The sequence below is a fragment of the Botrytis fragariae genome (assembly GCF_013461495.1).
Source record: "Botrytis fragariae strain BVB16 chromosome Unknown tig00000795, whole genome shotgun sequence".
Taxonomy (NCBI): Eukaryota; Fungi; Ascomycota; class Leotiomycetes; order Helotiales; family Sclerotiniaceae; genus Botrytis; species Botrytis fragariae.
In genome coordinates, this window is record NW_023501011.1 from 839140 (window position 1) to 851998 (window position 12859).

General features: G+C 42.1%; 3 protein-coding genes across 3 annotated transcripts; 1 reads left to right on the forward strand and 2 right to left on the reverse strand.

The window, feature by feature from the left end:
- Positions 1-797: 797 nt before the first annotated feature.
- On the reverse strand, positions 798-2804 carry Bfra_007178 (putative transcription factor sequence protein; the record flags this gene model as incomplete). The annotated part of the gene is made up of 2 exons (XM_037337551.1): positions 798-2549; positions 2631-2804. The coding sequence occupies 2 exons, from the start codon at positions 2802-2804 to the stop codon at positions 798-800; spliced, it is 1926 nt and encodes a 641-aa protein (XP_037186931.1).
- A 1660-nt stretch (positions 2805-4464) lies between these two features.
- Positions 4465-4998, reverse strand: Bfra_007179 (uncharacterized protein; the record flags this gene model as incomplete). The annotated part of the gene is made up of 2 exons (XM_037337552.1): positions 4465-4537; positions 4874-4998. Coding segments are annotated over 2 exons (198 nt in total), but the record flags the coding sequence as incomplete, so codon positions are not given.
- A 4944-nt stretch (positions 4999-9942) lies between these two features.
- Bfra_007180 (putative duf1237 domain-containing protein) lies at positions 9943-11976 on the forward strand (the record flags this gene model as incomplete). The annotated part of the gene is made up of 1 exon (XM_037337553.1): positions 9943-11976. One exon carries the CDS (start codon positions 9943-9945, stop codon positions 11974-11976), a length of 2034 nt encoding a protein of 677 aa, XP_037186933.1.
- Positions 11977-12859: the final 883 nt, after the last annotated feature.

The following is a 12859-nucleotide window of genomic DNA, read 5'->3' on the forward strand; positions in this document are numbered from 1 at the left end:
CCCCAAATCAACCAATCAATCAACCAACCTCCAGCCCCTAAAACCCAGCCCCAGAAAAAAGTGGGCCCACACTATTGACGAGAAACAGACCATTCAAGCGAGCGAGCGAGCTTCAGGGGAACCGAGCCGAGAGGCTTGCTTGGCGTTATGAGGGGGGTAAGTTTTGTTTGGAGATTTGTTTCTGGATCAGTTCTTTTTCTTGCGATTTGATGGGGATGGGGAGGATGTGTGAATCTATATGGATGGATGGATGAGCGATAACATCCAGATGTGATTTTGGGTAATGGGAAGGGAATCTTGAAGATTGGGATCATCTGGGGAGTTGGATCGGGTAATCGACGATAGGAGGAAAATAAGTCAAAGAGTGGTGTGAAATACACCATCCAAGTGGAATAAGCATATTGCATTTCATCACGTGTAGCGATGCTAGGGCAATTCTACATAGAAACGAATTTGAAAGCCGGCTTAGCACTTGTAGAGCTACTCAATTCCTGATACGGCCCGTTGTATCGTATAATTAGACTAAGCTTCAGCGTTTTATCATCAAGTCGATCAAATTTTTCCGAGATATCACACAACACTACGATTTTAGGTATGTGACGAAACAATCAAATCGTTAACTACTCTATCTGCCACCACGGGGTATCGCGCGCTAATATATCTTATTTACATGCATGCATATGCGCATTCGTATTCACATGCGCAATTCTCGGTACTCATTTTCAAAAGATTGTTGAGGGAGAGAAAGAATCCGAATCTACAAAGTCATTCTCAGACTTTTATTCCATCCTTCAAAGTTAATTTGGAACTAAGTTCGCGGTCGAGTTTAGAGGTAGAAGATCCTTTCCGTTCTCGATCCCCATTTGGCTCTCAGGTATGAAATCCAGACACGTGTCGGTTACTTGATCGGAAAGTAGCGGTGACTGGATGTCAACTATATTTACACTGCCAATGCATGCAGGAGCTAAATCTGGAGACCAACAATTCGCATTGATATCTGAGGTTTGAGAAGGAGGCGCTGAGTTCTTCTGAGAAGATGATGCGGAGGAAAAGGATCCATAGCCGCTATCGAAGCTTTGTTGACGTATTCCTGATGTTGTTATGTAGCAGTTTGGTCGTCGTTGTAGATGGGGAACTAGTGGTCGTGGCAGAGTTTGGACTTGAGCTGGATGATTCAGAGGTGATGTAGAGGCGGAATCAACTGGTACAGATACGGATGATTCTTCTGTAGGAACAATGTCTTGTTCTTGCTCTTGGTACAAGGGTGAGATCAGAGTATTCATAGGTACAGGGGTACTCCTTGATCTATTGATTTGATTTAAGAGCTTCTGGAAAAGAAACTTCCCGTTCTCATTGTGGTTTGGAAAAGCTGCAATAGGATCAAGAGCATAGCTTTGTTGTAAGGAGGTGATCATTTCATGCCACTTCAGATCTGGCGGTCGGTGCTGCTGATTTATTTGTTGTTCGTACAACTGTGTTTGCTGTACTAGAGGTGAGGATTGAAGAGAACTGAACGAAGTCGATTCATCACATCCCATATTTGCCGAAGCACTGTAGCTTTGATTTTCAAATTTGAGTGTCGTTCCGGGATCCATATCGCAATCTACCTGTTCGATGTTCGCTTCGTTCCCAACTTCACAGCCATTTCCCGCCTCCCAGAGATTTACACAACATACAAGCCCTTTCCCTTCTCCCTCCAGATCCACGGCATCCCCCAAGGCTCCCTCTCCTAATCTTGCACTCCTACACTTCTCGATCAACTTCCAAGCCTCAACTCCCACATCCGCGCTCTCAAGCATTCCCCTGTAAGCCTCTTCTCTTCTCTCCCAATTCGCCACAAATTTTTTAATGGTCACATCACCGCATCCCTCCCTTACCATTCCCTTACAAATTTCAATCAAGTTCAGCAGTTCCCTCCGACTTTCCAACAGCTTAGTTTTCGTAGCATTGATTTCGGCAACACAACACTCGTATCTTTCTTGGTCAGCGGTCATCTCGGCTTTCTTCTTAAGTCGACATTTTCGTGCTGCGCGTCGATTTTTCTCGAGGTATTTTTCGCGAGCCCGGAGAATCTCCGCAGGGGTGAGAATCTTCTTGGCGCGGGGGCGACGTTTCTTTTTCGGAGGAAGAGAAGCGGCTGAGGGGATGGAGTTGGAGTCGGTGGTGAGAGAGTGCGGTTCTTTCGGCTGAACAAGAGGACTTAATAATCGTTTCTTGGAGGGTTTGAGGGTGGCCAAATTAGTGTTTGGCGAATTGGCTGCAACTTCAATGTCAAATGGAGCATCTTCTGTCGAAAATTTGGGACTATTATTAATTTGAGGAGTAGAGATGAGGTTGGAGTCGTCGACGTTCAATGAACTCTCAGAGATATTTGTGAACGGATTACTAAACGAGTTAATCGAATTTGCTGTGGTATTTTGACTCCAGCCAATCACATCTTGTTGCTTCTCATTTGTGTTTGTGTTAAGAATTGCATTCGGTATTTGTATAACATCATCAAATATCGTCGAAAATGAATCATCTTCTGTGATGTTCAAATCCATAAAAGCCTATAAGAATTCAAAACCTTGCAACTTTCGGCTCCAATCGTCCGCCAATCAGAGATTGAAGCTATTTTGGATTTATCTTACCTGGTCATTTCCATTCATGAGTTCGCTCCAATCTGCTTGTGCTTTTTCTGTTCCTGGGCTAACGAGTAAATTGGACGTGAGATTGTTGTTTTGGATTTTCAGCACGTCTTCGGCGACGAACTCGTCGAAGTTGAGTTGGCCCGGGTGAGGGTGCTGGAACTTTGCTCGGTACATTGCCACGGATTTACGGATATGTTGAGATATCCGATTGGCGATGACTAGGATCAATTCGATACCTATGTCGTGTACTGTTATTAGGACAGCTGTTGGAATGTATTCCAGTTCCAAATGACGGTCGAGGTAAGTGGCGTATCAGGTTAAGCCGGGGCAAGCAGATACCAGTAGTTGGGTGATAGTTTTGAAGTTTTCACTGAATCGCCAGGGAGCAGGCGGCACCATGAGACTTGGATCTGTTGAGATAATCCAGTAACAGGCGATAAAGTTTAAGGGAAGATTATGCTGTGAATTTTAAAACAATACTGGGACGAATCATATAATATGTTAATTATTAAAGATATTTTCTGCCTGTAGCTTGAATCTGATCTTATATCGTATATCTCAATCAATATCGAGAAATAAGTCAACTTGACAGAGGGGAGCAATCAAACCATTCCAGGGCGAGATATCGAGACAATTATATCCAGCCCCGTCTTCATAATGCAAGCAACAGCGCATAATGACATCAGACCATCGAATCCAATGAGCATCGAGAAGCGTTCGATTCTCGATGACACTCTAACTGAATCGATACAGATTAATGACGACCGTAGACAAAGAGGATGGTATAATTTTTATATTACTTGTCATTCTTATCTATCTTCATCGCATGAACCGGTTTCGAAAGGGGGAAAAAATGAGAGAGAAAAATGAGAGAGAAAAACCAAGGTTTTGCTACCTATCCCCGCATTTACAAGCTTCGAAGAAGCCAAAATCGAAGAAGACGTGCGAATCTGGTGGAAAAGTGTCATAGTTCTCTTTATGCAGGCCAGATAATGAAAACTCGTATACCGATGAAGCCTCCGTTGATTGCGATATCCAATCACTGCTTTCAAACATCGTCTTACTAACCTTGCCTTGGCTTTTCATTGTCCCATTTTATAAACTTTGTATAAACACATGTGAAATGTTTATTTTGATTCAATTCTAAGGAGGTTCGCTCCGACATACTTGTAGAATTACTTTAAGATGATGAGCAGAAAATGATTCTAGCATGCACATTGGTCAAGGAGATGACTCCTAAACGATAACATGCACAAGTAAAGTATTCCCATACAAAGACACTAGATGGGAAAGTTGGATGAGAAGTTCAAGGAGACAATGTGCTTTCAATACTCGAATGTGAAGTGGGCATGTATATCAAACAGAATCTCCGGAGAGAAAGAGAGAGAGGGAGAGGAAGATAAAAACATATATCGCCACCCCCTCATTATTCTTTTAAGCTATCCGCTATCCAACCTATCAATCAGCCTTAGCGATAATTGACCACTCACAATTGACTCTAAGGAAAATAAGGAAAACATGGCAATTTATTTAACTTTTCTCAAAATCCCATCTCTTTTATCAATTATCGCATCTTCCTTCGTCTTCCTTCATCTTTTATACTTCACGTCTACCGCTAGTCGGGACTACTCCGGAGTTTACACCCAGCCCTGTCCATTTTTTTATTTCATTATCGCCCCTCTTTCATCGAACATATAACATTCAACATCATTCATAGTTGGAGTTCTCCCTGGCTTGTTCCTCTTCCTCACGAGTCACTACATCCATACGTATATAACACAGTGCCATAAAAATCCCGAGAACCCGATTGGCGAATACCGAAATCAGAACAGTCTTAGTGTCTTGTACTCATAAGCTCACCACTTGGAACAGCCTCCGTAATTGTAGCATCCCAGCAGCCAGTCAGCCTACATCGTAGTTATACTATATGCATCGTGCGTTTCACCATCTTTTTTCGATAGCATTGACATACAATAATGAAACGAATTTCCGTATTGAAAAGGTTCATGGCTCTGAGGGGTGGTTGCAATTGGGGCTGTCAGGGATATGCTCTTATTAATATGTTATACATATTTTATATGGTGACTTCGCTCCCAACTCCATAGTCTTCGCTGCGCTCGACAGTTATCATCTGGTACTCTCTCTTGTACTTTCAACCGTCTACTTACCTATACAAATTTCCGTAGTGAAAGAAGTAATGATTAAGTAATCATATCTAATCGCATTCGGAGGAGGGAGCATACCTCCGAAGCGATGTTTTTAGATCTGATTTGACAGCGGGAATAGCGAGAAACTCTACGCACAGTCCATTTTGATTACATAATTGGTGCTCCCAGCGGAGGAAAAGGTCCTCCCAGTCTTGATTGGTCTGGATGAGTTTCTACGGAATTACTAAGCACACTCAATATGCGAACGTTAAATCGACGAAGAGCTAGCCGGTCCAGATGTGAAATATTTTTTATACATGATTCCGTACATTGCTTTGAAAACTTATTAATTGTGTTTGTTTTGAATGATGAGCAGGAAATTGATGGGATTTTATCAGTTGAGTTTTTATGGATTTTTTTATTCCATAGCATCATTAGGTACCTGATGTTTGTTAGTAATATTTCCGAAATAGAAAACATTCGGATGTCAAAAATCACCCAGCCCCTGTGACTGAAGATTAATTCTAAAATGCAACATGCACTTTGGATTTCTCACTACAAAATCTCAGAAATAAAAGCTTCACAGTTTCAATTCAATATTCAATAGCAGTCATTACTAATACCTTTGAATAGAACCATCTCGAAACTTCTAGAATCAGAATTTCATGAAGATAAAAGGGAGCTGTAAAACCTATATGGGAAGAAACCAATGCTACAGATAATTCTATCGAAATAATACATCTTATTCAGACTCCCTCGGCCAGATATGTGAGCTGTCAATCAATCATAAATTACAAAGCGATTTCGATTTCGAAAGGACAAAGAAAGAGTATATACATTCATACCGTGCTATAACATCCTTAAGCTCAGGTCGTAAAAGCCCAAGTACCGCTGTTAAAAAAGATATTATAATGTAGAGAGGAAACACAACTCCCGCGGAAAAGCATGCATATCGTTTTGGGTATGCTACATGATCTTACTTATCAATCAAGATTATGACTCTTCACAGGGTACCAGAGGGAGCATAAGGTCTGTAATAGGAAGGCATGCAGGCTGTCTCTAAATCACTAAGATTAGGAAAAGGCTATGAAGTGAGAGCTCTGCTTGTATCAGACTTCTACTAAAGCTATCCTAGTACGAGTTTGTACTAGCTCTACCTGAATCATATCAACATGAACGATCATTTCGATGTTGTCGCGCCAAAAAAAAAAAAAGACTAGAAGTGCGAACGAAGACAAAGGGAATGCATGAGATAAAACATAGCTTTCGAAGAAAAGCAAGGCCACCCTAGTCGCTAGTAATATTGTTTCGTCTACATTTAATATGTCTTTATGGTTGGCTGAAAGCCCCGGAGATATGTCCGAGTGAAGCTGGCAATGTGGGAATATTGGATGAACTCAGCTAGTTCACCCTAGACCGTTCCATTTCGAGCTTTAAGGTAGTTTGATTACTTGAGCGGGAGTGTATCACCTATCGGAAGATTTCGCAAGATGGATGGTTTTCTTCCGACCGTTGCTTGAGCTCCTGATGTTCCCGCATTGGCGAGAAAGATCTAATCTGAAAGGGAATGGGCTCGAGCTGGGTTTACACAGTATAAAATACGACTTGAGAGAGTGGGTACATGATTAGTCTTGTTTCCATTACTCATTTTGAGATTTCGAGACAGCTTATGAAGCATAATGAGGATTCTTATTGGTGAGAGATTAGAATACGTGAAGCGAATGAGAAAAAGGAAGGTGGATGTTGGTCGTAAAAAAAATTGATTATTGAATGATATTGCCGTGCACTAACTGTTGCACGTACTACACAGGGAAATCTGGAGATTTGACAACGAACAAGAGAAGCTGAAGAAGCAATAGAACATTATGCGAGACTAAGTTTGAAGTAACTGAAGAATTCCCGTCGCTTTTCGCGCTCCTATTGATTCTCTTCGCAAAGCGGAAACTTGCGAAGACGCTATTCATAAATTCTCGTAGCACTGGTGGGACGTTCTCCTAAAAGTATCTAGGTGCCATTCACATCTTAGTGTATGCTTCATAAGAAGCCCTTTCTTCTTCTTTACCTATGCATCAATCATTGTACCGTGGCCGCTAGTTCAAAATCTGGGAACGGACTCCCGTTCTATAGGTTCTAGGTTTCACTTCTGCTATTAAAAGTCTACGAGCTCGATGTTCGTCACTAAAAATAAAACACCACGAGGATCAACAAAACGGAGCGTAGGATCCGTTCTCAGCTCCGGCTCATAACAGATACCTGTTAATATTTATTCCACTAGTAACAATAAAAACGCTCATCGTGATGCTATGCATGATCTTATATGCGTGAAGGCGTCACTTGCAATAATTGACCCCTAGCATTGGGTTCAAATGAGTGGATCTTGCAAGACACGACACATCAGCATATAACTCTCAATACATGTTTTGAAATATTCTTGAGACTGTTGATTGGTAGCAGCTAAACGAAAAAGTCATCTGGATCGACTACGATTGAGATTGGGTGTCGTTTAGACTTCGCGACAAGCGCGGGACTTTAAACATTTAATGCAGAATTTACATGACCGATGAAGATACTTACTTGCATGCTTCAGCAACCCAACTCAGTGTCATATTTCGGCTTAATTCCCTTATGTTCTCATGAGAGATCATCGAATACTTGCAATGATTACAAAGAATCGATTGGGGAGTTCTCTCAAAACCCCAATTTAGCACCTCGAAGTAACTAAATTTCAAATCTGTAAAAGGACTAATGTTCCCCAACTTTGGATGTGAAAAAGTACGATTTTATCATCATCAAATTTTAAATAGAGCTTTGGAAGATGCACTCAAGTTCGAAAGAGGATATACTGGTGATGTTACAAACATTTTTCTGTTGGGTCGCATTCCTTTTCCTTAGGCGCATGCATGCTACACCTTTCTGGCAGAGCATGCTAACCTTCTAATGTTTAAAGTTGTACCTGGCACGCTATGAACGGAACAAATCGCATGACAAAGTCCGACATACTTAAAATTCATAACTTTATTCAATAATCCACCAACATTTGAGTATTAGTGCTGTCATAGAAAATGCAACTCCGCCGTTGAGTGAAATCCAGGTTGGCCCTCTTGTAGTTTGCCATCTTGTGGTGTGTCCATCTAGCTTCAGGCTTGCAAATTCTCTGAAAGCACGAGTGCTTGGCATTGAACACTTGTTGGGTCATGTACCATGTATGTAAACTTGACATGAACATCTCGCGAGTGTCGACCCCGCCCACTGCCATCAACCTTTTCTTTAAAGATTTGGTTTCTTCAAGACCATATACATAAAGAAACTTGCGAGGTTGCCAAGAATTTGTCGATCTTGTTATCTATCCCATTCTCATTGGGATATGGGTCATGCGTGTCGTGAATGGCCGGGGATACGAAGGGCGGGGTTGTTAACCAAACGAAGAAACCAAATATGATATAAAGTGAAGGGACATATCGAAAGAAAGAGCCACCAATATCGACCAATGACTGGATTCTAAACAAATGGAAAAAATTGGCTGGTTTTAACTTCAGTCCCAAAAGTCGAATATCGAGGATGGGCATGATGAGTTCAAAGTCTTGAAACTTGTTGACGTTTATCAGATATGAAACTAGCGATGTACTTCACCACCCGAGAAGGTGGCACTTCGCAAGTGGTTTTGATTCAAGCGATGAAATATCTGAGCCGTCCAAAGTAGAAACATGTGAACACAGTCTGCGAGCTCATCTATGTTGAGGAAGAATAGATGTGGTGGGATGTCTATTTGTTTGTTGCGTGTGTAATCAAAACAGTGTGTCTGGACAGAGGATGCAATTCGGATCGTTCCAGATCCGACATTCATTAAGGACAAGAACCTTGCTGTCGAATCATTTTTAACCAAAATGTCCTGGTCAGACTACATATGATTTTTTGCTATTGAAACTAACAAAACCGAGTTAGGGTTGGAGATGGTAGAAAGAAGAGCTTTGTTTGAAGTGACGAATTGTTTGAGATGGCAGACTTGTCATCAAACGGCCAGTATAGTAGAGGTCTCTCCTCGAGGACCTGACAGACAGTGTACTACAGCTAAACACGGCCAAAAAATATAAAGTTAAAGAGTACGAAGAGGTGATGGAGAAACACGGACTGTTTGTAATTAATCTTCTAGGGCTTCTGTATGCCAGTGATAAATTGACACTTGCCTACCATTATTGCTACCACACGACTGCCAAACCAGGAACCGGGTCAAATATCGTTGCTTATTTGAAAGTACGACTTCTAGTCCATGAGGAAGAGACAATGTGTGGTTTGATGCCGTTTGTGCATGTATCCTGTCACTGCTGAACTAGGTGGAATGATGTGTACATGTTGATGTATATGTTTAAGAAACAGGTAATTGAAGCAAACGATACATATCCCTAAGTCTCTGACTCAGTGTGCAGTGCACATATTCTATTGTTGTGTATCTTTTTAAATGCAACGGAAACAAATGAAGATCAATCTAGCGATTGTTAGTGAGCTGAACATATATCAACAATTCAAGTTTGTCACATGATACATTTTGCCACTTCGAAGGCAAATTCACTAAACCTGCACCTGCCCCAGGATAATGCCACACACCAGTCCAATTGGAAAATCATTTCATCAATTCGTTATGTTGTTGTTTATTCCTCTCCTTGCTATCTTTTCTCTCCTTTCTATCTTTTCTCTCCTTTCTATCTTTTCTCTTCATTCTAAGTTTACTGCTGAAGCTATTCAGAAGCAGTCGGCCAGTCTGAAGCGACAATACTACTTCCCCAGTAGGTACAGGCCAAACAAAAACCAATCTTCATTTGGTTTGCCCGTGTTTTAGTACTGCGGGGGGAATGGTTCTATATATTCCACCGCCAAGCATATATAACACATTTCAGAATGTCTCATTCGATCTGTTCACATCTTGGCTCTTTCCCAAATCAACATAGCGGCGGAAGGAAAAAAGGGAGTTTCTTCTTCAATCACCTGAATCCTTATTTTGGGACAAGCTTCTCTGCTCAATTATCAACCGTCTATTGTGTATTGTTGTTAATCGTGGCCTTTGTTATCGACCATCAAATAATGTAGTTGCTGTCGAAAGTCGGCTTCTGAATATTAAATATTGAATATCAAAATATCCATAACATCTTTATCAAAACACCGTTATCATGATGCGCTTACAGGCTCGTCGTGTTGTGTTTGTCGCCATCATTTTCAGCGCGACAATTGCATACATTTTGTACACCCAAACCAAATATGTCACGTGGCCTCGTCCTGAACCAAATGATTCAATCATTCATGAAACACCACCCAACCCAGATTCCGACTCAAAAATACCTGCAGACCCGAGTTCGTCGATTCCATCATCAGATTCGAATGATGAGGTCAAAATACTACCAACGATTGGAGAGCCTTCACCGAAGGAGAACGAAGACAAGAAGCCAGATGAACAACGTCCAGCTGAAAAACAGCCTGATACTGGTGTAGATACTAAACCTCTTTCTGATGCAACCTCAACGCCAGCACCAATTGTTCCGGCGGTTACATGTCCATCTTATGCACAAATTCAGCGGAAGAAACAAGAGCCATTATCTGAAGGTCATCGGAAATTCCCCTACTCTCGCCCTTCACAGGAATGCCGGACATTCAACCTTCCTTCGTTAGAAAAGCTCATCGAGCAAATGAAAACGATCATCAAGGACCCTGATCTCTTCCGGCTTTTTGAAAATAGTTATCCAAATACACTGGATACTACAATTAAATGGCGAGGGTACGCAAACAGGATCGACCCAGTTACACAAAACGAGACAGCCACAGATGAAGAGCTTACATTTGTTATCACTGGCGACATTGATGCTATGTGGCTAAGGGACTCTGCATCCCAAATCTATTCTTATCTCCCATTACTCGAAGCTTCTGATAATCGAGATTCTCTTGCAAGTCTATGGCGTGGTCTTATCAATTTACACGCACGATATATCATCATATCACCGTACTGTCATAGTTTCCAACCTCCACCGGAATCAGGGCTCCAACTGCAAACCAATGGAGCGTATCATCAAAACCATCCCATGCCAGCCTATGATCCCGAAAAAGTCTTTGACTGTAAATGGGAACTCGATTCCCTGGCCTCCTTCCTCCAAGTCTCATCGGCCTATTATCAGCGCACAAACGATTTATCATTCTTTCAAAAATATTCCTGGATCGATGCTGTTCAAGCAGCTGTAGACGCCGCTGGTGCAATGAGACTGGGAACGTATTCCTCTGAAGGCAAAGTTCAAAAGTCCGCATGGACATTTACAGGTTGGACAAACCGTGGCAGCGAGACTTTGACAAATGATGGTCTGGGTAACCCTACGAAACAGAACGGAATGGTAAGAAGTGCATTCCGTCCTTCAGATGACGCATGTATCTATCAATTGTTGGTGCCCGCAAATATGATGTGGGCTAAATACCTAGAAGAGGCATCTATTATTATGGAAAAATTATCTGGCGAAAAGGCCGCCAAACTGACCACCTCCATGCGAGAGCAAGCACTCGGAATTAGAAAAGCCATAGATCGCGATGCCATAACTCATCATTGGAAATTCGGCGATATTTATGCTTATGAAATCGATGGCTTCGGCGGCCATAATCTAATGGATGATGCCAATGTCCCTTCATTATTAGCTATTCCTCTTTGGGACTATGGAAACTCTTCATTTCCCCTTCCTGAACTATTCGAAAGTGACGGAGAGCAAGGTGGTAAAAGAACAAAAGTTGATCATGCAAAGATCTATAATAACACTCGAAATTTCGTCCTAAGTCAAGAGAATCCCTATTTCATGCAAGGGCCCTCCATTGCCGCAGTAGGTGGTCCTCATCTTGGTCCTGGTAAAAGTTGGCCTATGGCCGCTATTGTACGCGCCCTTACCGCCATGGAAACAGCATCGAGATCGGGCAAAGGAATAGAAGATGTAGAGAAAGAAGTGGTAGAACAGGTAATGATGGTATTAGATAGTACCGGGGGAACGGGTGTAATTCATGAAAGCGTCAACTCATGGAATGCAAATGATTGGACAAGAGCCTGGTTTGGATGGGCGAATGGGCTTTTTGGGGAATTGGTCATGCGAATCTCAAGAGAGGATCAAAAGGCTGGGAGAGGAGGTGGTGGGTTATTGGGTAGGAGCTGGCAGACAGATGAGGGTGTTAAGGCAAGTAATTAAGTTCTGGCATGTCATAGAAATCGGAGTGGATGTATGGCGTTTGGTGAAATTGGCATATGAAATTGTATTTTTGGATATACTTCGACGGATATTGGAGAATAGGTAGCTTTGGATACATTGGCGAAAAGTTAGTTGGACAGCACAATTGAGTATTACATTGGAAACATGTCCCTTGTTTCTCCTTTGTCAACCACATGGGAGAGAAGAGCTGAACCAAACTCGCCCAAGTAAAACAGGAGGTTCTTCATTTCTCGCGCCCGTCTCTCCATCTCTCCATGACCATCAACACCCTCCTTGCCATCCGCCCTCCATTTAGCATCTCCTCTCTCCCTCCCCCCACATCTAAAATCCTGCAATCTTGCCTCCTCGATTCCACATCTATCAGCAACTCCCTGCCCTCTTCTTTCTCCCTCCCCCTACAAAACATCCCACTCACTCCCCAACGCATACCCCATCATATCTATTCCAACAACACTCTCAACCCAAACCCCATTGCAGAACTCACAGCAAACAAAATAACACCGTAACCACCCCACCCGCAAAAAAGAAACACACTACTCCCCGGAGCAGGCAATCGAGAGATGAGGATTCGAGTGCACGAAGCGACATTTCGCTTGCTTTCTTTGGATATATCTTGAGATGGAAGTTGGGAGGAATTCAAAACCTTCTTTCGGGTTAGTGATTAAATAGTGAGTGTATTTTTGTTGCTGATGCTTATATTTGATATTATAGGGGCATTCGAAAGGAGAGATTATGTTGAAGCTAGATTGAAGACTGAAGGGAACGATCTTTTAGTTTATGATATACGGAATACTTTGTACGAATCTTACGATGCAACGTATACCAACTGTTAGTATCGAGCCAAAATCACACGATTGATTAC